At 38.5% G+C, this 26,401-nt stretch overlaps 1 protein-coding gene across 1 annotated transcript in view; it reads left to right on the plus strand.

Moving 5' to 3' along the window:
* MRPS35 (mitochondrial ribosomal protein S35) overlaps nt 1-26,164 on the plus strand; it is a 46,650-nt gene extending 20,486 nt beyond the window's left edge. Inside the window, exons 6-8 of the mRNA XM_055280274.2 lie at nt 4,790-4,899; nt 6,874-6,943; nt 25,052-26,164. Of these exons, the coding sequence (XP_055136249.2) occupies nt 4,790-4,899; nt 6,874-6,943; nt 25,052-25,321 (450 nt within the window). The 3' untranslated portion in view covers nt 25,322-26,164. The remainder of the gene's footprint in view (nt 1-4,789; nt 4,900-6,873; nt 6,944-25,051) is intronic.
* Nucleotides 26,165-26,401: the final 237 nt, after the last annotated feature.

A 26,401-nucleotide genomic window follows, 5' to 3' on the forward strand; every position in this document is an offset into this window, starting at 1 on the left:
GGTTTGCTCCACTTTGAGAAAGAAGTGTCACATAAATTATATACAGTCCTTTTATATGGCAAATTTGTTTGTTCTCCCCTATTTATTTAATCATTTATTTATATCAGTATGGACTCATGGATATTTATTTTACACTATGTGTGATAATCTAATAAAACATTATTTTTTTGCTCAAATTGTTCTGAGTTTAACCATTGGGAACTCTTTCCACTGGCTCTTCTGTTCCTTTGCCATACCCCCATCATTTGTTTTTAAGCAATTTCTTATTTTCTGGCACTACAAAATGCTCTGGGCTCTTTCCCTGTCCCATTCCTAGAATCAGCATTTCTCCAAGGAGCCCTGACTGATGTGCTTTTGATTTGTCTGGAGGGTGACTACTATCTCTTTGAGGTGCCTCCTGGGACCCTCAAAATATTAACTTTTATACTCTGTGTAGCCTGTATTTTAAGCTAGAACATTCGAAGTACACTGAAGAAATGTGTTGAAAATCTATGCAACCATTTTTGCATTACGTACTAGCAAATAAACCATCTTTAATTTCTAGATTTTTCCATTTTCCTCAGTGATACTGTTGATTGATTTGTAGTTTTCTTTCTTTGCTAGGTTTCAGTATCAGAGTTGTACCAATTTTTTTCTTTTTTTTTTTTTTTTTTTTGAGACAGAGTCTCGCTCTGTCGCTCAGGCTGGAGTGCAGTGGCGCAATCTCGGCTCACTGCAAGCTCCGCCTCCTGGGTTCACGCCATTCTCCTGCCTCAGCCTCTCCGAGTAGCTGGGACTACAGGCGCCCACCACGACGCCCGGCTAATTTTTTGTATTTTTCGTAGAGGCGGGGTTTCACCGTGGTCTCGATCTCCTGACCTTGTGATCTGCCCGCCTCGGCCTCCCAAAGTGCTGGGATTACAAATGTGAGCCACCGGTGCCCGGCCACCAATTTTTTTCTTAATTTAATATAACTTTATTTTTTGAGACAGGGTCTCACTCTTTTGCCCAGGCTGGAGTCCAGTGGCACGATCTTGGCTTACTGCAACCTCTGCCTCCATGGTTCAAGTGATTCTCCTGCTTCAGCCTCCCAAGTAGCTGGGATTATAGGAATGCTCCACCACACTCAGCTAATTTTTGTATTTTTAGTAGAGACGGGGTTTCACCATGTTGGCCAGGCTGGTCTCGAACACTTGACCTCAAGCGTTCTGCCCTCCTTGGCCTCCCAAAGTGCTGGGATTACAGGTGTGAGCCACCGCACCTGGCTGTACCATCTTTATAAAGTGAATTATGAAGCTTTCCAATCTTTTTTATTTTGTAGAGCAGTTTAAATATCACAACAATATACTGTTTTTAGACTGAAGCTGTTTTTAAATCACAAAGACAGTGTATGTTTACTGTATAAAATTTCAAAAATCTCAATAAAAGAAAAAAAAGAATTGAAAGTTCAGCCATGCTTTTACCATTCCACAGGTTCATATTTTTAAGAACATATTAAATGTTACCTGTTTTTCATAATAATGGTAACAACCACAACCAACAGTTGTTGAGCTCTGTTGTGTGTTGAAAAATCTCTGAACTGAGAGTCAGAAAACCTAGATCCTAATTTACGTTATTCACCTCAAGTTTTGTGGGCCTCCGTCTTCAGTCCTAGAATTGACATCCGATGTCCCTACTGGTTCTAAGTTTGCTTATTTTATTTCACACAAAAATAATCTCATTGCTTTATTTGAAGGATAGCACCAGATTTCATTTCTTATATCATGCTTTTCCTCTTGTCCTCTCTGTGCCTTGTGCTAGCCTGTGATGCCTTCATTGCTCCCTTCTACCCCTTCTGCTGACTTCATGTCTGCCCTGCTAGACTCTGCACTCCACCTGCTGGCTGTTGAGGCTCAATGGTGGTGTCCCGGATGTGCCATGTAGTTCAAGGGTAAACGTAGGTCAAACAGGTGGACTAAAGTACGTGCAGTCCAGCATGATTAAAGCAATATTGTGAAGGTAGTCAACTGTTAGAAACTACTATTGGACATACTCAAATTTTTTAATTCACAGAAAAAAAAATTTTTGATAGTCATAAAAGTTTAGGATTAAAAACAACTTATACATAACTTTACTTCAAAAGTGCTTTATTTTATTAATCTCATTTATTTCTGACAAAAATTCTGGAATTAAGTGTTCCTGAGGAAACTGAGTCTCAGGGAGGTAACATGATTTGTTTAAGGTAACATATTAAATGGCAAATCTACAAATCAAACCAATTCTTGTCTTTTATGTAATACCAGCATTCTTTAACTAACCACATCATACTTGCATATAGAGAAAATATTTCACAAGTTTAGACATTTCCGAATTTATGTAGCTCTTTTTGTGTTAAAATGTAGGCATTTGAAGATATATATATATATATACATATATATATATAACCAACACCTCCTGTGATTTGAAATATCAGTGTTATTTTGGGGATAACGTTAACAGTATTATATTGATTCTTTGAAATGTCACAACTGAGGGCAAAATATCTAAGTACTTTGAATTTTGATAAAAGACAGTGAATGCCACTCAGCCCAGGTTAAAGTATTAGCCCAGATTAAAGACTACAATGTTGCAGTGCCTTTGAGTGCTACCAGGTGGCGTGAGTGCACCACACAACTGTTCCTGAAATATTTATGATTTTTGGCGTAAACTCCGTATAGTTATTGAACATTAAAATGTTAATGTGAGTTTTAAATTAATGTGAATGTGATCTTACATTACGTTGTTACCGTAATGATCAGTTTTGCTGCCTTTTTTTGGACCACTTCTTATATAAAAAGCTAGAATACTTTAAGCTTTTGAAACTTTTAATTTATTGTTAAACATTATTATGATTTCGTTGAAGGGAGGTTTAAAAAAGGCAAAATCACAACATTCTCACTATCCTAATGTAAAAACTATTCATTTTTCTCTCCTTATTCCCTCTTTATACATGCATATGTGCATATATTTGTGTATTCATAATCGTAATAAAGGTATATTTTATTTTTTGTAAAAAATTTTTCATATTGGTTTTAATCAGAGTATAAAATGGCTTATTTTATTTATCAAGTCAGTAACCTGGTAGTTGATACATTCTCTTTCCAGAAAACTGTGGTGATTCACATAGTCTAATTGAGAGTTAATTGTCAGTATTCATATTACTTGAGTTGTTTTTAAAAGTGCATTCATATTTATGTTTTCTCTACTTCAAATACAAAAATATACAGTGCTTTAAAAAATATATATCCTCCCTTTAAAAAATTTATGTATTCATTCAGCAAATATTTGTTGTATGCATTTTAAGTGTTAAGCCATTGCCAAGAACGAGATAGCATCATTCTTGCCCTCAAAGGTTTCAAATCAGTGGGAAAAAGAAGGGAAAATAAATAGGCTACTATACTATGATGTCTTGAGGGAAGCGTACAGAGTTACTGAAGCTACAGAAAACCAAATAGATTTCAAAATCCTGTTTAGCTTTTTTCTTCTTGATACAGTTACAGCTCTTTTTTATTCTTAATGCTCTCCATAGAAGATTAACCTATACTTTACCTTATTTAACTGTATTCTGGTGTGTAACCTAACCTATCTTCTTTTTTTTTTTTGAGGCAGAGTTTTGCTCTTGTTGCCCAGGCTGGAGTGCAATGGCGCGATTTTGGCTCACCACAACCTCTGCCTCCTGGGTTCAAGTGATTCTCTTGCCTCGGTCTCCTGAGTAGCTGGGATTACAGGCATGCGCCACCACATCTGGGTAATTTTGTATTTTTAGTAGAGATGGGTAACTCCATGTTGGTCAGGCTGGTCTCTAACTCCCGACCTCAGGTGATCTGCCCGCCTCGGCCTCCCAAAGTACTGGCATTACAGGCATGAGCCACCGTGCGTGGCCTATCTTCTTTTATCAAACATACTCATCTCTAGATAATACCTTTAGCCCATGCCCTTATTCTCTGCAAATTAAAAAGTGTGTTCATTTGTTCTAGCACTTCCCAAAATACATCTAAGGAAGACTAGTGTTATGAACCATCATCCCTTGAAAAGTGGAATCTGAGGTCAAATAAATTTGAGAATCATTGCATATTAATCCTGCATTTTGAAATTTCAAGAGGCTTATTAGCATATTATCTGTTCTAAAAAATGCTACCTTAAAAAGCCCAATTTACCTCGGCATTTCCTAAACATTTTCAACAGAAAGAGCCTTTTAAAGAAATTCTTCTTAGCCTGTGGGACTAGTGTTAACATTTTGAGAAATGTTGAGCTAAATGAATTTTTCAAGTGTTTTGGATCCTTCCCTGATGCTGTATTCCAGCTTCCATGAGATATCTAGCTTTTAAAAAAAGCTTGTTGCAATGGTACAAGTCTCATAATTGCATGGTAGAACTTGTTGTAATGATACAAGTCTCATAATTGCATGATAGAAATTTCTTAAAGCCCTTGTTTTATCTATTTATTTCTATATTCCAACTTTACTAACGCCAATTGAGTTTAATTCTATTAATGCTACTCATAAGCACCATAATTTCATTTATTTAACAGATATGTCATTAGTTCTTTCAGGGAAGGCATTAATGCCCAGAACTTTCAAAGAACTTCAAACAGTATGTTGCCTTCCCTTTTTCTGTTTCCATGAGTAAGATCAGGGTTTATAATATGTCCCAACTGCTTGCTCTGTATAGAAAGGAGTTTGGAAAGCTTTCTTTTTAGTGGATTTAATGTTAATAGGAATAACATTGCTACCTTTTTTTCACTAAACAATTATATGAAATTATTTTTTCAAATAACTTTTCTTATTTTTAAGGTAAAGCTTTCCAGTTTGAATTTAGATGACCACGCAAAGAAGAAATTAATTAAACTTGTAGGAGAGCGATACTGCAAGACCACAGATGTGCTTACCATCAAAACAGATAGGTAATGGGAAAAAAGTTCAGCCGACTGGTCACATGTATTTCCCCATTGTCCTCCAATTCCTTGGCAGTCCTTTTTAAAGAAACTATTGAAGATGGGGGAGGGGGTAGCCTTTTCTTATTAAGCAGTTCTCTAATTCATATTTTTAATATCCTCACACTAGCCTACTATTGCTGTGATCTTTATGCAGAGGCATGCTTAGCTAATTTAATGTTATTTTTAACCTTGATTTTAATATTTCCATGTATATAAAACTCAAGAGAGAGATTAGAAGAAAAAAGTGTGATTTGCTAGTGATTAATGCTTAAGCAGGCTTTTACACATTCAAAGCATATAAAAATCTTGTAGTTCAAAAGTAAAATTATTAAATGATCTATGGATCTATGTAGAAATTGATCAAGGCACATTTGTAAATAATCAAAATCTCAGAGCCAGGACAGATGTTTATAAAGGCAATATTAAATTTATCATATATGAATTTATAAATTGGGTCATTTTTATTTGAAGTAAAGAAAGGTTATTGGTATGTTTTCACTAAATGGCTATTTTATTTTTAGAATTATACTTTAGCTGTTTCCAAATTATGTCAAAATATAAAAGACCCACTTTTAGAGATAAGTAAGTGGGCCGATCTCTTGTCTTCCTGCCCATCCCTGTTTGAAAGCATTTGGAGGTGTCAGTATCGACTAGGTCTCATAATTTGCAGTGGTGGGAAGAAGGAGCCTGACACACATGCAGAGATTGCAACAGTGTGGAGGCAGAAAAAGCTTGGGGCCATGGTTTGTGATTATTACCATATGGGAGAAAGTAGATTTGAAATACATTAGGAATAGTCCTTTTACTATCTTTAGATAATGTTGGCTTTTCTAGTTCATGCAACTTTAAAAAATGCCTTTAAAATGTTATTGTTTGAAGTTCTGTGAGTATCCAGTAATGTTGCTTTTTTTCTTTTTTTAGCTAGTTTTACAAGTGTTAGTGTATGGGTATGTTTTATGGTAACTAGAGTAGAGGACTTAAATAACTATAAGTACAGAATAAGCAGTATAGTTGAAGTTATTTGTCATATGATGGTTTTATTTGATAGTTAAAGAAATTGGAAGTAATTGTATCTTTTTGTATATTATTTTATTATCCTTAAAGCTCAATGTGTCATCTCATGTATGTAGAAGTTTTACCTAATTTTAAGTTATTAGTTCCATTTTAAATACAGCAGCAACATCACAGCATTGAATAGTGTAACTCATTTTTAAAAGAATCAGCTCTAGGAAAACGAAGATTAATATCTATCATCTTTCTGTATCTACTTCTTATTTTTGTTTTTAAATTTTTTTAGAGATTGAGTCTCACTCTGTCACCTAGGCTGGAGGTCAGTGGCACAGTCATAGTTCACTGAAGCCTTGAACTCCTGGGCTTATGCGGTCTCCTGCCTCAGTTTCCCAGGTAGCTAGGACTACAGGTGCGCACCACCATGCCTGGCTAATTTTTTAATTTTTGTAGAAACAGGGTTTTGCTGTGTTGACCAGGCTGGTCTCAAACTTCTAGCCTCAAGCAACCCTCCCACCTTGCCCTCTGGGATTACAGGCATGAGCTACCATGCCTAGCCTTATGTCTACTTTTTAGATGAACTCATCAGATATGTTCATGCTATCTGGCAGATTCTTGGCACTGAGGTGGTGAAGGGAACTTATATTGGACACAATCATAGTAAAAGTAGCGTAAAGCTATTGTGATATACAGATAACTCCATTACTAATGAAAACAAAGAGATACTCGAAATTAAGTTAAAATAACACCGGTACTTAGCTTCTTCAAGTAATGAACTACAAAGACTATTTTTATTCCAAAAACAGTTTTGCTAAAGCAGAAAAGGAATACCTGAAAACATTATCTTCTGTATTTAGTATATTGCATATTTTGCAAATTATTCTGTATACTGAGTTTTTAGAATTTTGACTTCTCCTGCTTTCTCTTTAATAGGTGCCCTTTAAGGAGGCAGAATTATGATTATGCAATGTATCTACTAACAGTGTTATACCATGAGTCTTGGGTAAGTGTGTGTGAATATTTAATGATTTCGTCATTGTAATTTAGATGATGTTAACCTTTCAAAATACTCTGTGTGGCAAGTACTCAATTGAGTATTTTGTGAACTGCTAAATAATCTAAATATGTATGAAATGTCATAGGTAGCTTCTACTGACTTTAAAAGTAAAGGTCTTGAAATAGGATTATTCAGTTCGTCTCAGGACCTTGCTAAAATCATATTCCTAAAATGCATTGAAACTTCAGAGTTTCTGACTTTGTTTTTTTTTTTTTTTTGACTTTGGGTGAAAGTTGTCAGCTATGAAGAGAATAATAATTTTCTGTATAATTTGAGAATTTATAATTCATCCTCTTTAAATAAACTGCAGAGCAAAACTTTATAGAAAGGTATTTTAAATGTTTATTGAAATTTTTAGTTAACACATAACATTTTGTGTGAAGATTTGACTGTTATACATTAGGTACAACGTACAACTAAGGGCAATTAATTATAGCTTGAGTATTCTTTATCCAAAATGCTTGGGACCAAAAGTGTTTCAGACTTTAGATTTTTTCAGGTTTTGGAATATTTGCATATTAATATATAGCTATCTTGGGGATGGGACCCAGGTCTAAACAGGAAATTCATTTATGTTTCACGTACACTTTATACACATAGCCTAAAGGTAATTTTACACAATATTTTCAGTAATTGTGTGCATGAAAATTTTGACCATGCTCCATCACATGAGATCAGGTGTAAATTTTCCATTTGTGTGTCATATCAGTGTTCAAAAAGTTTTGGATTTTCAAGCATTTCAGATTTGGGATTTTCAGATTAGTAATGCTAAACCTGTATTTAAATAATATTAAAAACACTCAAGTCTGAATTTATGGAGTTTTCATATAAGTATGTACATGTATAAGGAAGATTTCACTATGCTTCAGCAACAGCTCATCTGATTTGAAGTTGGTAGCCAATACGTTTAGGTAACTCAAAGTTTGAAACAGTAATTTTTAAAAATTTAAATAATTTTAGGCATGCATTTAAATTTTTTGTGCCTTCCCCAACACGGGACTCAATAGCATTTCATACTAGAAACATTCAAAGGAATAAAGATAGCTGGAGAAGAGGGTCATGTTCTTTAGAAAGGACTTCATATGTCAGTGTCTACAGAAACAGTGAAAAAAGGAAAAAGAAGTAAAGAAAAATTGAAAAAATAAAAGTTTTCATATGGAAGAGGGCTTACATTTGTTTTTAATGACTCTTAGAGATACAACAAGGTAGAAATAATAGTAAGACAGAGACAGACTTCGGTTTACTGAGAACTTTATTTTTATTTTTTTTTTGAAAATGTCTCGCTCTGTTGCCCAGGCTGGAGTGCAGTGGTGCGATCTTGGCTCACCACAACCTCCGCCTCCCAGACTCAAGTGATTCTTCGTCTCAGCCTCCTGAGTAGCCAGGATTACAGGCATGCACCACTACCGCCTGGCTAATTTTTGTATATTTAGTAGAGACAAGGTTTTGCCATGTTGGCCAGGCTGGTCTCGAACTCCTAACCTCAGGTGATCCATCCGCCTTGGCCTCCCAAAGTGCTGGGATTACAGTTGTGAGCCACCATGTCCAGCCCTCCCAAAGGGGAACTTTCTAAGACAGCCATCATAAGATGCAATGAGCTACTTCAATAGGTAGAAAACATTCCATCCATTGGCCACTTAGTGAAGATAGGCAAAAAATATATATACTCCTTGAATAGGTAGTTAAATTCCATGGCCTTTGGAACCTCCTTTCAGCCCGAGTTACTGTGATTCTGTGAATACATGCAGCTGTTCTCTAAACTGCTCACAGCTTTTCCTTCATATTATGATAAAAGAGTTTTAACACAAGAGGATGAATGGAAAGTGAAAGAAAAAAACTTGGTTGTGAGATTAGTAAGAGACAAAAAGTAGCTGGTAAGCTCTTCTCTTCTTTGCAATTATTTCCATTATTATAATTTATCTGGATTTTCTAGTTCTGGCTTTAAGAGCAACATCAGAATAGCAGTTAATCTCTCTTTCCTACACAATTGATTTTAGAAATGCTGCTGGCTTAAGATAATTAAGTTTCCTTTTGAACCAGCAACATGGCTGAATTAGCTACAGCTTTATGGCTGTTGCTGCTTTAAGATTTAATAACTAACAATAAATACAACCCGTTTTGACTCTCTTATTTTGCCAGTATCTATTAGAATGAATTTGCCCAGAAGGAAATGATAGGCATAAATTCAGCGGAAGTTGATTTATAGGATTCTTTCTGTGGTTCTGTGACTTAGAATCCAAACAGGGTTGCATTCTGGATTCACACAGAAGCCTTTGATCTTTAGTGCTGATTACTTTGATGCCAGGATAAGTAGCCACATACAATTGTCCAAACAAGTATACTTGAAGAATTCTGTGTTACTATTGTTTCTTGGTCCTTCCTAAACAAGTACCATCAGTGAAGAAGATTTTGAATACAGATGAGCCGTGAAATTTTGCGGAGCTGCTAGAAAAGAATTTTTATTGAATTGAAATTCATTTTCCCTCACCAACATGGAATTCATACTTGAAATTGATGTTACCACCTGTTATTTAATCAAATAGGGAGCCTCTTTTTAATCCATTGCTTGATTTTTTATAGGCTAGCTTCTGAGCATTTTATACCCAAATATATGCTTCCTTTGGCTTTTTTTTTTCTTCTTTGAGTTAGGGACTTGTTTTGTTGTCCAGGCTGGAGTGCAGTGGTACGATCATGGCTCACTGCAGCCTTGGCCTCCTGGGTTCAAGTGACCCTCCCACCTCAGCCTCCTGAATAGCTGGGACTACAGGCGCATGCCACCATGCCCAGCTAATTTTTGCTTTTTTTTTTGTAGAGACAGGATTTCACTGTGTTGCCCAGGTTGATCTTGAACTCCTGGGCTCAGGTATTCCATTCACCTTGGCCTCCCAAAGTGCTGGGATTATAGGCATGAGCCACTGCGCCCTGCCTTCCCTTGGCTTTTTAACCTTCCCCTAGAGGTTACCTCTAAGTAGCACTGAGGGGAAAGTAGCTGCTACTTTTATGTAGCTCGTAGTACTGAAATCCCTCTGGAGAAGTGATCACCTGGACTCCGGTAGAAGGATATTACTGTCGTATACTATTCAAAACAGTGTAACTATAGAAGTGTCAAAGTAGATTGCAGTAAGCACAGACATCGCAAAGCATAAGCTTCAGGCATAAAGGCTTAGTAATGCCTCAAAGAATAATTATTTCAGTGCTGGGAAGGTGATAAGAGACACATATTCACTGGACCATTCATTTATCCTTCAGCAGTTTAAAGAAGCAAGGAGGCTGGGAGCACTTTGGGAGGCCGAGGCAGGCAGATTGCCTGAGCTCAGGAGTTCGATACCACCCTGGGCAACATGATGAAACCCCGTCTCTACTAAAAATACAAAAAATTAGCTGGGCGTGGTGGTGGGCGCCTGTAGTCCGAGCTACTCGGGAGACTGAGGCACTAGAATCACTTGAACCCGGGAGTCGGAGGTTGCAGTGAGCCAAGATTGCACCACTGCATTCCAGTCTGGGCGACAGAGTGAGACTCTGTCTCAAAAAAATAATAATAATAATAATTAAAAAATAAATTAAGAAGCAAGGAGAGTTGTAGATATTTGGTTTCCTATTTTAGTATTACATATTGTTAGCATTGGAATGAATTTTTAACCTTTGGAGCCAGACAGACATGGATTTGAATTCCAGGGCCATTACTTAGTACCTGTGTAATAGCCTCTGACTATTTAACCTCTGAGGTTCAGTTTTTTCCTAAGGATTTTTGGATGGATCAGGGAGAATTTGCGTAAAGTGTCTGGCAAACAGTGGGCTCTCCATAAGCGTCTATAAATAATGTTGATATTAATAATAATAAAATGAGTAAAGATTTTTTTCTTAGAATTTTAAATTCATGGTTTCCCAATTTCTATTAATATATATAGCTTATATTTAATTTGGCGGAGTTTGTACAAGTAAAGTCAGATCTATACTCTTTATGGTATGTCTCCTACTCACAATTTGACATAATTGACGATAATACAACTTCCTTAATTTTAACTTTTTAGTGATTTTTTAAAAATTGAAACCTTCCGTAAATGATTAGGTTAAGAAATGATTGAATCAATTTGCAAAGCGACTTGCACAAAAGATAAACACAAATACTGGGGAAGAGAAAAAAACAGTTGCTTTAGAAAAGTTAGAGATCTGAAATCAAATTTCAGAGATTCATGGATGATTTTGATACTGAATTACTAATGGTTGCTTTTTTACATTTTAAAATTTCAGCTGTCTTATATGGATTTCATGATAGTCTTATTGTCAGAACTATATCTAGCTTTGTGATAAAATGATTCTGAAAAGTCATGTAACAAAAATTCCTAATTTAGCCAAGCAGTGTTGCACTCCTATAGTCCCAGTTTCTCTGGAGGCTGGGGCAGGAGGATCTCTTGAGCCCAGGAATTTGAGTCCAGCTTGGGCAAATAGCAAGACCCCCACCTCTAAAAATGAAAATTAAAAATTTCTAAGTTGGAGAATTTTATACTTACTAAGAGTTCATTTTAAAGGGGACATTATTACAGATATTTCTGATAAAAATGAATAATTTTGCAGAGCCATAATCACCGTTTAATCTGTCGGATTTATGAGTTCATTTTGATTGTGTATGCCTACACACCTGCATTTCCGCTGGAGAATGCTTGAGCAATGTTTGCTATGTTGTTTGTTCTCTTGTGCATTCAACAACTATTTAGTTCTTGTGTACAAGATATGTTGCTAGGTGCCACTATCAAAATGAATGACCCCCTGCCTTAGGTACCTTGATTTCTGGAGGGAAACTGTTGGTTATAATATAGTCTGTTGAGCTTAATGGAAGTAGGAACACCGTGCTGTGAGAGCCACAGACAAGGGTTAACTCGCCCTGAAAACGTCACAGGAATGATGATGGGTTTTAGAAGATGTATTAGAGTATGCAGTACAGAGTGAGTGAAGAACTTTCTAGGCCTTGTGGGTTTAAAGAGCAGGCAGAAGTTTGGTGTAGCCAGGGTATAGAACTAACAGGGCCAAGAAAGGAGGTTAGGCTGGCAGTAAGTCAGAGACAGGCTGTGAAGCTTGTCGTAGTGCTTATTTGCAAACTGTAGATTTGTAACCAGAGGGCAACATTGAGCTGATACAGTATTTTACTAGTTATTTGAAAAAGTGCTTCTCACTATTTTTGTTTTATTTTATTTTGGGGGCTTGTGTGTGTGTGTTTTCCTAGACAATTTTAGAAGTTTATTTTCTCTTTGGAGACTCAGTTTTGCTTTATCACCCAGGCTGGAGTGCAGTAGCGCAATCATAGCTCACTGCATGCAGCCTCTACCTCCCAGGCTAGGACGATCCTCCCACCTCAGCCTCCCAAGTAGCTGGGACCACAGGCAAGTGTCACCATGTGGAGCTAATTTTTTTTATTTTTTGTAGAGGTGAAGTCTTGCTCTGTTCACCACACTGTTCTCGAACTCCTGGGCTCAGGTGATCCTCCTGCCTCTGCCTCCCAAAGTGCTGGAATTACAAGTGTGAGCCACCACATCCAGCCCCACTCTCACTGTTTCACTGTTCATGAAAGAGTAAACCATCCCGTGTCAAATGTCAAGTGCACTTTCATTAAAAATGGCAAATGTTGGCTGGGTGCAGTGGCTCATGCCTGTAATCCTAGCACTTTGGGAGGCCGAGGTGGGTGGATCACCTGAGGTCAGGAGTTTGAGACCAGCCTTGCCAACACGGTGAAACCCCGTCTCTACTAAAAATATACAAATTAGCCAGGTGTGGTGGCGGGCACCTGTAATACCAGCTACTTGGGAGGCTGAGGCAGGGGAATGGCTTGAATCTGGGAGACGGAGGTTGCAGTGAGCCAAGATGGCGCCACTGCACTCCAGCCTGGGCAACAAGAGTGAAACTCCATCTCAAAATAAGTAAATAAAATAAAATGGCAAATGTTTATTAATTGTCTATTTGCTTGGGTTGCTGGATGTGAAAGTTAATAAATCGTGGGGAAACCAGCGTCTCCAGCTGAAGAACACTCTAGTGGGAGCTAGGAGGTATAATAATAAATATCACAAAAGTGTTAAGGTTGTCTTAGTTTGAGCTATCATAACAAATTACCATCGATTGAGTGGCTTAAACGACAGAAATTTATTTCTCACAGTTCTAGAGGCTGGGGAGTTGGATCAGGGTGCCAGAGTGGTTGGATTAGGGTAAGGGCCCTCCTTCTGGTTTGCAGTTGGCTGTCGTCTTACTGTGTCCTCACTTGGTGGAGAACAGAGAGAGAGGAAGGAAATTCCCTCCTGTCTCTATCATATTAAGGGTTGGGATTCCAATATCTGAATTTGGTGGGGGGACACAAACATTTGGTCTGTAGCACGGGTTGTATAATTTACCATTTCATTTTTAATTCTTCTCTACTTCTTCATTTCTTATATATCTTTCAAGACTTCGACCTGCTTTGAGGCTGTTACTCTTTGTCTGACTTCTGCTTTGTATAGATAGCAAGTTATTATGTCTTATTTTATTTTCTATGCTGGTCACTAGAACACCTGACTGCAGTTAGTTGTCTTAGTCACGGATTGTTCCATGTATGTTTTGTTTTTCTAATTTTAGGGCCTCATTAGCAGGGATCTGATCTATTGTAGTTTGTACTTCAAACTGTCTAGGTCAGTGCTAGGTAAGAATACTAAATGTTTCATAGCAGCTATTGAGGCTGGGCGCGGTGGCTCACACCTGTAATCTCAGCAGTTTGGGAGGCTGAGGCAGGCGGGATCACTTGAGGCCTGGAGTTCGAGACCAGCCTGGCCAACACAGCAAAACCTCATCTCTACTAAAAATACATAAAAAAAAAATTAGGAAGTATTTTAAAAAGTATTCAAATTCTACATTACTTTGTAAGTTCTCCACAAATACTTGCTTTGTGAGTTCAGTTCATGATGCAAATTTACAGTTGACAATATTAATAGAATCTATATTCTAAAAAAAACTGGCTCTTCCTGGCAAGATGCATCTCTTTAACATGAAGCATATGTTTTTATTTAACACTTTATGCATATACTTACTAATGTTACAGTGTTCGTTAAACAACTAACTACACACATGCATTGAACTCCCATGAGTCCGAGCATTATTGGTTGGCCAGTGGTGGTAAAGTGTAAAACTACATGCCACAGTTTTACTTGATTTCAGACAAATACATCTGGCCTTTGTTCTAAAAAGTGGACCTGTGATGTTGCTCTGAGAGTTAACTGGGTCTGTGTCTCTGACTTTCTTTCTTTTTCTTAGCTTTGTGCTGCTTCAATGATCACCTTGCATTAACATAAAAAGGAGACCAAAAAGGGGGTAAAGTAGTTGTTCCATCTCTCCCCCACAACACACAGTGAGGCGGGGTCTCACTCTGTCGCCCAGACTGGAGTGCAGTGGCGTGATCTCGGCTCACTGCAGACTCTGCCTCCCAGGCTCAAGTGATCCTCCCGCCTCAGCCTCCCAAGTAGGGCTACAGGCGTGCCACCACACCCAGCATGTTCCATCTTTTAAAAGTGCTTCAAAATACTTTCTCTTTTTTCTTTCTTTTTTTTTTTTTTTTAACACAAAGCATTTAATGCAGCCATCCATTTTAAATTAGGGCTAACTTTGAAGGTCAGGAATCAAATAGCTTATCTTATTATAGCCTGTTCATTTTATACACTGAGAAATTAAGATTTAGAGGAAAGGTCAGGTACTTTGCCCAAGGTTACGGAGCTTTTTAGTGGAGGAACTCAGACCTGAACTGCAGCTTCTGTGTATCATATTCTTTCCATGGTATCATATTATTTAGTTTTATTCAACTTTGACTTTCAAAATGTTATGAAATAAGAGATGAAATCAAATCGGACTTTAACTGCTAGTTTACTCTCCTTTCAAAATGAACAACTGACTAATTGAAAATTCATCTGTCTCCATAACCTGTTTTCAGCTGGGGGTTGTATCAGTGCCACCTGGGAAGCTTTTTTTTTTTTATTTTTTAATTATACTTTAAGTTTTAGGGTACATGTGCACAACGTGCAGGTTAGTTACATATTTATACGTGTGCCATGTTGGTGTGCTGCACCCATTAACTCGTCATTTAACATTAGGTATATCTCTTAATGCTGTCCCTCCCCCCTCCCCCTCCCCACAACAGGCCCCAGTGTGTGATGTTCCCCTTCCTGTGTCCATGTGTTCTCATTGTTCAATTCCCACCTATGAGTGAGAACATGCAGTGTTTGGTTTTTTGTCCTTGCAATAGTTTGCTGAGAATGATGGTTTCCAGCTTCATCCATGTCCCTACGAAGGACATGAACTCATCATTTTTTATGGCTGCATAGTATTCCATGGTGTATATATGCCACATTTTCTTAATCCAGTCTATCATTGTTGGACATTTGGCTTGGTTCCAAGTCTTTGCTATTGTGAATAGTGCCACAATAAACATACGTGTGCATGTGTCTTTATAGCAGCATGATGTATTTGGAAGCTTTTCAAACTACAGATGCTTAGGCCCTGCAGAATCAGAATCCCTAGCTGTGAGACCCAGGTTTTGATAGTTTTAAAAGCTCCACAGGTGATTCTGGTGCTGAGCTCTGATTGTGAATAATTTCTCCAGACTTTGAATGTTGTAAATAAGGAAACTGATTAGGTTGTCTTGTCTTTTTTAAGACAGTTTTTGTACATGTAAGTTTGAGTATCCCTAATTTGAAAATCTGGTATCTGAAATGCTCCAAAATCTGTAACTTTTGAGCACTGACATGATGCTCAAAAGAGCATTTCACATTTCAGATTTGGAATGTTCAACCAGTCAGTATAATGCAGATATTCTAAAATCCTTTAAAAAATCGAAATCTGAAACACTTCTGATCCTAAGCATTTGGGATAAGGGATACTCAACCTATTTATCTAATATCAGAGCTTGAGGGTAAGGGGTGGTAATTAGAATGAAAGGGGCAGGCAAGAAAATGGAGGGATTCTTCTGTTGTACATAAATAGGAATTTAGACTTGATGTGATAGACAATAGGCAGTGTTCTAGATCCCTGAATGGGATGGTGCTACACAGAAGGTGACAAGCTCATACCTCTTTGCCTTCAGGCAGGACTTCGTTTTATTATATACTTAAAAGACCTTTAAGAAAAGCTCACGTTCTTCCCCACCCAGTGGCTGAAGTAATAAATTTGAGAGTTACAGTTTTCTTCCCTCTCTCCTGATACCAAATAAGTTACCAAGTCTTTCGGTTTTTGCTTTTAAATACCGGTTAAAGCCGTTTCCCCCTTTTTATCCCTACTGCTACAGTCTAGTATAAGTTTTCATCATCATTTACCTGAAAACTACAATAGGCTTCTAATTGATTTCCCTGTCTCATCCACCTTCTATATTACTGTTAGAATAACTGTTCAAAAAAACAAGTCTCTTGTACCATATTCCTTTACAAAATCCTTCAGTGGTTTCCCGTTACTTAGGATAGAGTCTGAACTCCTTAGCATGCCATTCACAGCAATTTGCCACCTCATTACCAGCACTCAGGAAATATACATTATATAGCCTATACCTTAGCCATAATGAACATAATATGTTCTTTCATAACTTTGCATATGTTATTCTCTTTGCTTATCATTCTTTTTTCAAATTGATCAGCCTTGCAAATTCATATGAATCTTTTAATACACCTCAATTGTAACCTCTCTGTTTCCTGCCCATCCCTTTTCCCTCCTCTAGTTAACATTCCTTTTATTACTTTTCTGGTAATTGCCTGTATATGTGTCTGCTCACCCCATTAGACTGTGAGATCACTGAGGACAAGGAGTGTATATTCATTAATCTTTATATTTTCAGCATCTAGTACAGTGTCTGGCAAATTTGCATTCAGTAAATGTTTTTTAAAACTTAATTGAATTGAATTCCTTGACATAGTTAAAAATTTAGCTTTGGTAGCTGAAAGAATTGACAATAATTCTTTTTTCACTTTTTATGAATATTTGCCTCTTCGTATTTTTTATGATTTTCAAATTGCTTGGGATTTTAAAAAATGGTCAAACTGTTTTCTCTCATACAGCACAAGGCCTTACTTGTAATCATGAGAAGTGGAATATTACTGTGATTCATGTCCTAGGCAAAGAGAGTTGTAAATAAGAAGGTAGGAGGTGACAGGCTTGTGTGTTCAGTGGAGCAGATATTTCTTTGCCTTCTGTTATAGCAGAATACATTGACCCTTGCATGAATTAGCTATTATGTTTTTCTTTGTATTAAATTCATACAAGGAAAAAAAAAAGATGTTAGGTTCAAGTTACGTTATTGTATTTTTTGTTACTCCTTTTATCATGCCTCGAGGTTCCTTAGAACATGTTGTTCTAACACAAACAAGCAGTGTGGTTTTGGGGCAAATTATTCAGTTGCTCTGGGCTTCAGCTTCCTGATCGGTAAAACAGATGATAATAGTACTGACTCCTAGGTTTGTTGTGAGAATTAAATGAGTTAATACATGTAAGGCACTTAGAATAGTGCCTGGCATGTAGTGAGTGTTCCAACAGCTTTTCAGCCTCAGCCCATGCCACTTCCTTCTCATTGGCCTTCATTCATTTCCTCGATTGTGTTAAGCCCTTTCCGGCTTCAAGGCCTTTGTGGATGCTTCTCCTCTACGGGGATCACAATATTCATCGGACTGGCTCACAGTCAACTTCAAGTCTCTCATTAGACTGAATGTTCCCGGAGAACACTATGCCTGGCACAGTAGTTGTGCAATAAATATTTATTGAATGAATGAGTAAATGAATAATCAAGCCAACTGGAAAAGAGAACAGGATCACATGGAATGGAAAATTGCTTCTTCAGGGGTTGGGATCAGGGCAGATTCTCATTGCAGGCAGGAAGGAAAAGAAAAGGGGTGTGCATGTGTGTATGTGTGATACATATTTATAAATTAAATGGTGAAATTGTAAATATTTCATGGTCAAAGCATTAAAATAGGAGTCAACAAATTAATTGAATTCTTTGCCTAAGTGATGATCAATTTGAGCTTAAAATGGTATTTTTAATTGCCCCCAGTAATTTGAGTATGCTGTTGTTTGTGCTTTAAAATTAATATATTCCAACTACACTTCAATAAAATAAACTTTTTGTGTGTGACAAGGTCTGGCCCTGTCACCCAGGCTGGAGTGCAGTGGTGTGATCTCGGCTCACAGCAACCTCAGTCTCCCGGGCTCAAGCAATCCTCCCACCTTAGCCTTCTGACTACAAAAAAAGAAACTGAAACAGCTAACGACTTCAATGCTGGGTGTGGTTTTAGAAGCTAACATTTTGATAGTAGCAGCCAGGCACGGTGGTACCCATCTCTAATTCCACCTACTTGAGAGGTGAGGTGGGAGAATCACTTGAGGCCAGGAGTTCAAGGCCAGCATGGGCAACATAGTGAGACTCCACCTCTTTCTTTTTTTCTTTTTTTTTTTTTTTTTTTTTTTTTGAGGCGGAGTCTCGCTCTGCCGCCCAGGCTGGAGTGCAGTGGCGCAATCTCGGCTCACTGCAAGCTCCGCCTCCCGGGTTCACGCCATTCTCCTGCCTCAGCCTCTCCGAGTAGCTGGGACTACAGGCGCCCGCCACCACGCCCGGCTGATTTTTTTTATATTTTTATTTTTTTTTTTTTTTTGAGACGGAGTCTCGCTCTGTCGCCCAGGCTGGAGTTCGGTGGCGCAATCTCGGCTCACTGCAAGCTCCGCCTCCCAGGTTCACGCCATTCTCCTGCCTCAGCCTCTCCGAGTAGCTGGGACTACAGGCGCCCGCCACCACGCCCGGCTAATTTTTTTTTTGTATTTTTAGTAGAGACGGGGTTTCACCGTGGTCTCGATCTCCTGACCTTGTGATCCGCCCGCCTCGGCCTCCCAAAGTGCTGGGATTACAAGCGTGAGCCACCGCGCCCGGCCGACTCCACCTCTTTCAAAAGGAATTGATAGTGAACTATAAGTCAGGGCACAAAATTGTAAATAAAATGTAATCATAGCAGGGTTTTAAAAAACTGATTTAAGATATACACCAAGTGTTACCAGTGTTAATGGGCCATCTTTGGGTAACAGAATTATGGATGATTTTTTTTTCTTCTACTTTTTAGTAATTTCCACCTTTTCTATGAAGGTGTATTTAAAATTGCAGCCTGCTGATACTGTATCAGAATTCAATTCTGGATTATTATTCCATTAGTATTAACGTCCTATTTTTAATATGACGCTGAACTTTTGCTAAAAGACCCGGAAGTTAAAAGTGTTAAGGAAACTGTTACCAAAAAAAAGCCATTTTAAGTCACACATACATAAACATTTCAAAATTGTTATTTTTAATTAAACATCTTGGAAAGATACTGCTTATTTGCAAATAGTATGGAGTCAGTGACCAAGAAATAAAGACCTCTTGTTTCTGTGTATTTTATCTAATTTTGTAAATATCACTATATGATTTTGTGAGTGGGAATAATATAGTGAAACATTTGGACAGTTGTGTATTTATATTTAGTTTCGAAGTTTTAGTTTACTGCTTTGTAGTGGTGGTGGAGTACATGTCATGTACACGTTGAAGCCATTCTGCAGGTTTGTGGAACCCCTTACTCCCAATACTTCTCCCCAGATCCTTGGCATAGGTACATAGGTTTTAGAGGTAGGGAAATGTGGGTTTGAAACCCACTCCTCTTTGAAGTTGTGTTATTAACAACAACATTTATGTAATGTTTACTATGAGCCAGGTCCTCTAAGTACATGGATATTCCTTACCTCTTTTAATCTTTAGAACAGCCCTGTGAAGTCAGTTCTTACAGAGATACAAGTTCAAGGAACTCACCTATTACAGTAATAAATGATGAAAGTTAGGATTTAAACTGAGGTCTGGGAAATACCAAAGCTCACGGTAAATACCATCTTATACTAACTTCCTGGATGACCTTGAGCAAAACTTAGCTGCCTCAACCCTGCATCTGTAATTTAGAAACCCAAAAAGCTTTAGAAATTGTTAGTCTTTCCATAACTTATTCGGTGACAAACATGTGACCTGAATAGATGAGAGGCTATTTATATTTTTTGTTCATTCCATTTAGTGTGAATATTCATGTATGTTGCATTAAAAATTATGTGTTGGATTAGGTGATGCTGCTATAGACCCCTCTCTAGAGGTGTTAAAAAATATATGATATGTGCACCATAATTCACTTTCTAAAATACAAAAATTTCTGAAATCTGAAATCTCCCAATAGATTGCGGACCTCTGTTTAACTTCCATAATACTCAGTTTTCTTATCTATGTAATTCTTAAAATCTATCCCAGTAAATCTTAACAAGAATTATATGTAGTAGTATACATAAGCATTTGAGATACCTGATATATAATTAAGTATTCAATTTGTTGGGATTGTTACTGTCATTATCTTGGAATTCTTATTCAGCTGTGCAGTTTGGATCCTAAAGCTAGACCATGTAGAAAATGTGAATTTGGCTGGGCACAGTGGCTCACACCTGTAATCCTAACATTTTAGGAGGCCAAGGCAGGTGGATCACTTGAGCCCAGGAGTTTGAGAACAGCCTGGGCAACATGGCAAAACCCCATCTCTACAAAAAAATGCAAACATTAGCAGGGCGTGGTGGTACTCTCTGGTAGTCCCAGCTACTCTGGAGGCTGAGGCAAGGAGATCGCGTGAGCTTAGGAAGTTGAGGCTGCAGTAAGCCAAGATAGTGCCACTGCACTCCAGCCTAAGTGACAGAGGGAGACCCTGTCTCAAAAAAGAAAAAAGAAGGCCAGGCGCAGTGGCTCATGCCTGTAATCCCAGCACTTTGAGAGGCTGAGACTGGCAGATCACCCGAGGTCAGGAGTTCAAGACCAGCCTGGCCAACATGGTAAAATCCCGTCTCTACTAAAAATACAAAAATTAGCTGGGCATGGTAGTGGGCGCCTGTAATCCCAGCTACTCGGGAGGCTGAGGCAGGAGAATTGCTTGAACCCAGGAGGCAGAGGTTGCAGTGAGACGAGATCGTGCCACTGTACTCCAGCCTGGGTGACAAGAGTGATACTCCATCCCCCCCCCCCCCCCGCCAAAAAAAAGAAAGAAAAGAAAAAAGAAAATGTGAATTTTGTTTAGTTCGCAACTGAGGCTGAACACTGCATTGTTTTCAGCACAGGATAGGAAGCCAGGCCTTTTACAGAATGTGGTTTGTTTTCCTTGCTAGTGACTTTAAACCATAGTGATTTTCTTCTATAAATGTACATTATTCCATAGTGCAGGGTTTCCTATCCTTTTTGTCAGTTCCCGGGGTCCTGGTCCAGCCCATGCTGAAGTCCGAGGGGCGTGGGTGGATGAGCAGAAAGAACACTTAGGGGGCTGTAGGCAGGTGAAAGATAGTTTTATTCAGCAGCAGCTCAAATTAACAGCTTTCTTACACTAGCTCTCTTATGAACAGCTTTTCTTACACTGTCCACCTTTATCTCGGCGGTTTGCTCCGGCTGTGTGGCTCCCGCGACCCCCATGCCTGCAGCTTCACAGAAGGCTCTCCCCTGCCTTCAGGGTCAGCAGCTTAACCCTTTATCTGGACATGCGCAAGCCAAGTTGTGTCCTGGCTCCCTCCTGTCCATACGGACAGCTTTGGCTGTCTCTCTTTCTCTGGGCACCAGTGCCTGCACAAGAGCCATGTTGAGCGAAGCTGAGCCCCAAGAGCGCCTGTACAACGGTAGCAGGGCAGTTACACCTTTTACAGACAACAGTGGCTCAGAGCCAAGGATGAACTTACACAAACAGGTTATATAACAAGTGGGGGTGTGCGCCTGCACGCCAAACTCGCTGAGTCATGCAGGCCTGGATATCCACCTTGGCCTACCTCCATGTACCTTTTCAATGTGATTACACACTTAGAAAATTATTTACTGGTCAGGTGCGGTGGCTTACACCCTTTAATCCCAGCACCTTGAGGGGCTGGGGCAGGAGGATTGCTCTAGGCCAGGAGTTTAAGACCAGCCGTAGGCAACATAGCAAGACCCTGTCTCTACAAAAAAAAAAATTTAAAATTAGCTGGGCATGGTAGCATGCACCTTAGTCATAGTCCAGCTAATCAGGAGGGTCCTTTGAGCACAGGAGTTGAGGTTGGCGGTAGGTCAGCTTTGATCACACCTGAGATGAATGAAGGAGGAGGGTGCTTCATTCTGCTGCCAGTATTCGAGGCTCACCTGGCTACAAGGGCTGAGGGAAATCACTATCTTGGCACACCTGTAATACACCTTGGCAAACCAGTGTATAATTATATACACCAAATGTAAGGGGAAGAGACATGAAATGTGGGAATTATTAGTGGATTTACTTTGATTAATTCCTCTGAGTAAGCATCTATTTTGAAGCTGTTAAGAAAATTCAGATAAAATGTGTGAAACTTAAAAATACTAAATAGTTAAGTCTCTTAATTGCCTGTCTTCTAGCAGTCAGGCAGTTGAGTCAGGAATGAGATGGAGTGACTGTTTTACTTAACACTTTATAAAATGTATTTGTCGGTTTTTTAGATTAAGTATATTTTACCCTGTAAGTTTGAATTGTGAAAAAACTATGACATTGTCTTGAAACCTTTAAAACATTTCTAAGAGTAGATAGAACCAATAGTGTAATTAATTTAGGACATTTATTTTTTAAGGGGCTGACATTTATTCCTTTCTCAAGTATTACAGTAAAAATTAGGTGGGGTAGGATAATTTTGCCAATTTTTTTTAATGCGCAAATTCAGAGTTTGTTAGAAATTATTTGCAGCAGAGTTGTGGGGGAGAGGCATAATAAGTTGTTGCGGCTGGTCTAAAGGTAGTGAGTTATCTCAGTTGATTGTTCACAGTCAGTTACAGATTGAATTCCTTGTTCTGCTCTTACCCCGTTCTCACTACTTGACTAGCCTAAAAAATAATAATAATAAAATAAAAAGAAGTTGTTTCACATTATGCCTTCCCTGCCAAGCCTAAAACCTCTCGACCAGATTTTTTTTAAAAAAGGACAGAGAGTTGGTTCTCAACTGGATATTTCTAGAACATACGATGAGATGCTGTCCACAGCCATAAATTTATTACAGGGAGGTGGGGCAAACATGCAGGAATTTTAAGTGCAAATATACCCCACTTGGCTCAGGAATTTGGGGGCCAGGGAAGACATCTTGCATCTTACTGATTTCCCTTGAAGAAATGGTACCCAGTTTGAAGGATTCAAAGGAGAATTTCTTCTCCTAAGTCTCTTCTTTTCACCTTGGTGATCTGAGCAGGGTTTGCTGACTTGGTGATGTCCCCAGTGGCCTGTTTGTGATCTGTGGGGCTCCTCTTTACCCTTGGAGGAACACATCTCCAATGCTTTCTTTTCATAGGCACTTGTAGTGGGGATAGGGGTGGGAGGGTGGCACGGATGGAAACCTTACCTGCTTCCTGGTGCCTACTCAGCTCTGCAGAGCCTTGGAGCTGTCTACTCAAGCTGGGATCTCTTTGAAGGAGATTTTGTAGAGGTAGAATAGTATTTCTGACAGCCTCACAAATATACTCATCTTTTAATATTTTGCCACCTTTAAAAGTTGTTATTCAGAATAGTAGATGATTCCATAGCAGCCTGTAGCTCAGAATATTATTATGTGTTAATTTGGAAAAAATGTGACTAGTATTCAGCACCTATTTGAACCAGGGAATATTACTTATTAGCTGTGTCGCTTGATTTTTCACAAACTGTTACATCTCCATTTAAATCGTAAATCTGAATTATGCTATATTACTGTAAAGCCTACCAGTGTTCCCTAGAATAGCATGGTAATAATTTTTGTAAGAAAAAACAAGTAGTACCAAAACATTGTTCACATTATGGGAACAGAAAGATAATAACAAAATAAAATTCCAGGATAGGCTGGGCACGGTGGCTTATGCCTGTAATCCCTACACTTTGGGAAGCCAAGGCAGGTGGATCATTTGAAGTCAGGAGTTTGGACAACATGGTGAAACTCCATCTTTACTAAAAATACAAAAATTAGCTGGGCGTGGTGGTGGGCGCCTGTAATTCCAGCTACTCAGGAGGCTGAGGCAGGAGAATCGCTTGAACCCGGGAGGTGGAGGTTGCAGTGAGCCGAGATTGCCCCACTGTACTCCAGCCTGGGCAAGAGAGCGAGACTCTGTCTTGGGGGGGAAAAAAGAAAATTCCAGGATATATGAAGTCATTATGACTAAAAACCATGTATTATGTACATCAGATTCTTAATTTTATTATAATAATTAGTCTTCCTCATCATCCCACAAGCATATCACAGAAATACATACAGTCTCCTCTCAGCTCTCATTATTTTTAATAATGATCTCCTTGGTACTAAAGAAGTTGAAGATTATAACTCAGAAATGCAAAATGTTGGGCCAGGTGCAGTGGCTCACCTGTGTAATCCCAGGACTTTGAGAGGCCGTGGCAGAATAATCACTTGAGCCCAGGAGTTTGAGACCAGCCTGGGCAACATGGCAAAACGCCATCTCTACAAAAAAAATACAAAAATTAGCTGGGCCTGGTGGTGGGCGCCTGTAGTCCCAGCTACTAAGGAGCCTGAGGTGGGAGAATCACCTGAGACTGCAAGGTTGAGCCTGCTGTGAGCTGTGATTGTGCCACTGCACTCCAGCCTGGGTGACAGAGTGAGACCCGTCTCAAAAAAAAAAAAAAAAAAAAAAAAGGTGAAATGTTGATGTATTAGGGTTTAGAGAATAGCTGCAAAAAGTTATTTTCTATATCTGCTGGAAAACAGCATATCTTTGTAAGTACAGATTGCAAGGCAGACAGATTGTAATTATGTGGATAGAGTAGCGCGTGGTAACAGAGCTTGACAGACCAGTGTTCACGTGACAGAGTGTGCAGCCCTCAAGCGCAGGTGCAGGTGGCTAACAGTGCGGGGTTAAGGGGCCAAAGTGCACAGACAAGGTGTTGGCCAGGGCCTCTCCACATTTTGCAAACTTCTCTTCCCTTAAAAAGGAAAAAAAAAAAAAAGAAGAAGAAAGAAAGAAACATTTGATATTTCTCAGAATTCAGAACTCATTTTTTTTGTTTTGTTTTGTTTCAGAATACTGAAGAATGGGAAAAAAGTAAGACTGAAGCAGACATGGAAGAGTATGTATGGGAAAATAGCTCATCAAAAAGAAATATCATGGAAACACTTCTCCAGATTAAAGCTGCTGAGAAAAATATGGAAATAAATAAAGAAGAGCTCCTTGGTACTAAAGAAGTTGAAGAGTACAAAAAGTCTGTTGTTAGTATTAAAAATGAAGAGGAAAATGAAAATTCCATTTCTCAGTACAAAGAATCTGTGAAGAGACTATTAAATGTGACATGAATTATGGAGTAGAAAAATCTGCTTGATTTATTAATTTTATGACATGATCAGTATCTAATTTGATATAAAAATTGAAAATGTTAAAAAAATCATTGTTTTTCCTCAGAGTTAAAATTATTTCCCTCATACTAATGCTTAATGGCAATGATTACTCCAGAGTTTTTTTATTTTTACACTGGGGCAATAGACTAGGAGATCTCTAATTTCTTCTTGGTCTAAAGTGTTTTGATTTTATTTCTACATAATAGCTTTGGTATTCATGTATATACATGCATTTAATTGTGATTTTATCACCTTCCCCATTTCTTTCCCCACAAACTGGCATTTCAGTAGTTGCTTTTGAATAATGGTTTTGGTTACCTGGGAAGATAGGTCCAGAACCCATTTCCTTGACTTGCAGTTCCGGGCTCTGTTCACATGACTGCTGTCTAGCTGATGCATTTTTCACATTTGTCAATTCTGGTTAGAAACAGGTCCTCAGGAGTATTCTCTAACCTGATATTTACTAAAAAGATATGTTGACTCAACTTTGTTTAGCATCCTACTTTCTAGATTGTGGGGCTCATTTTGCCAGGGCCAAGCTACCAGAAAAGTAGAAGTGGAGATTACCTGGTATGTATCCCTCTGGGTGCCCCAGTTAGAGCTGCCACAGCTCAGGAAAAAGATGAGGGATAAGGACCTTGAATGTAATTGGAGTAAGTGACAAAATAAGAACTACCCTGGGAAACCCTGCATTCAATGTAGCTCTGAATTCAGTATTTTTAAGTACACCTGTCAGCTGTTTCTTAACGCTTTGAGGGTTGTGATTAATTTAATATCAAAATAAAGGAATTACTGAGTTTATTTGCCTAATAGACTTATTTTGCCTAGAAGAATTAGAGAGTATAAATGAAAGCCAAAATGGAATTTCACAACGATTTCCTAAACCATTTGTGTGAAATGAAGGTATGATCTGGTGTGATTGAGGCCAGGAGTCTGTAGGTTATGAAGGACAATATGGCCTTGAGTACAAAAAGGAGAGAAAGAGGCATGTCGCACCCTGCTGGGGCACCCTACACTACTTATCATTTTAATCCTAGG

Source organism: Symphalangus syndactylus, chromosome 5 (assembly GCF_028878055.3).
Source record: "Symphalangus syndactylus isolate Jambi chromosome 5, NHGRI_mSymSyn1-v2.1_pri, whole genome shotgun sequence".
NCBI lineage: Eukaryota > Metazoa > Chordata > Mammalia > Primates > Hylobatidae > Symphalangus > Symphalangus syndactylus.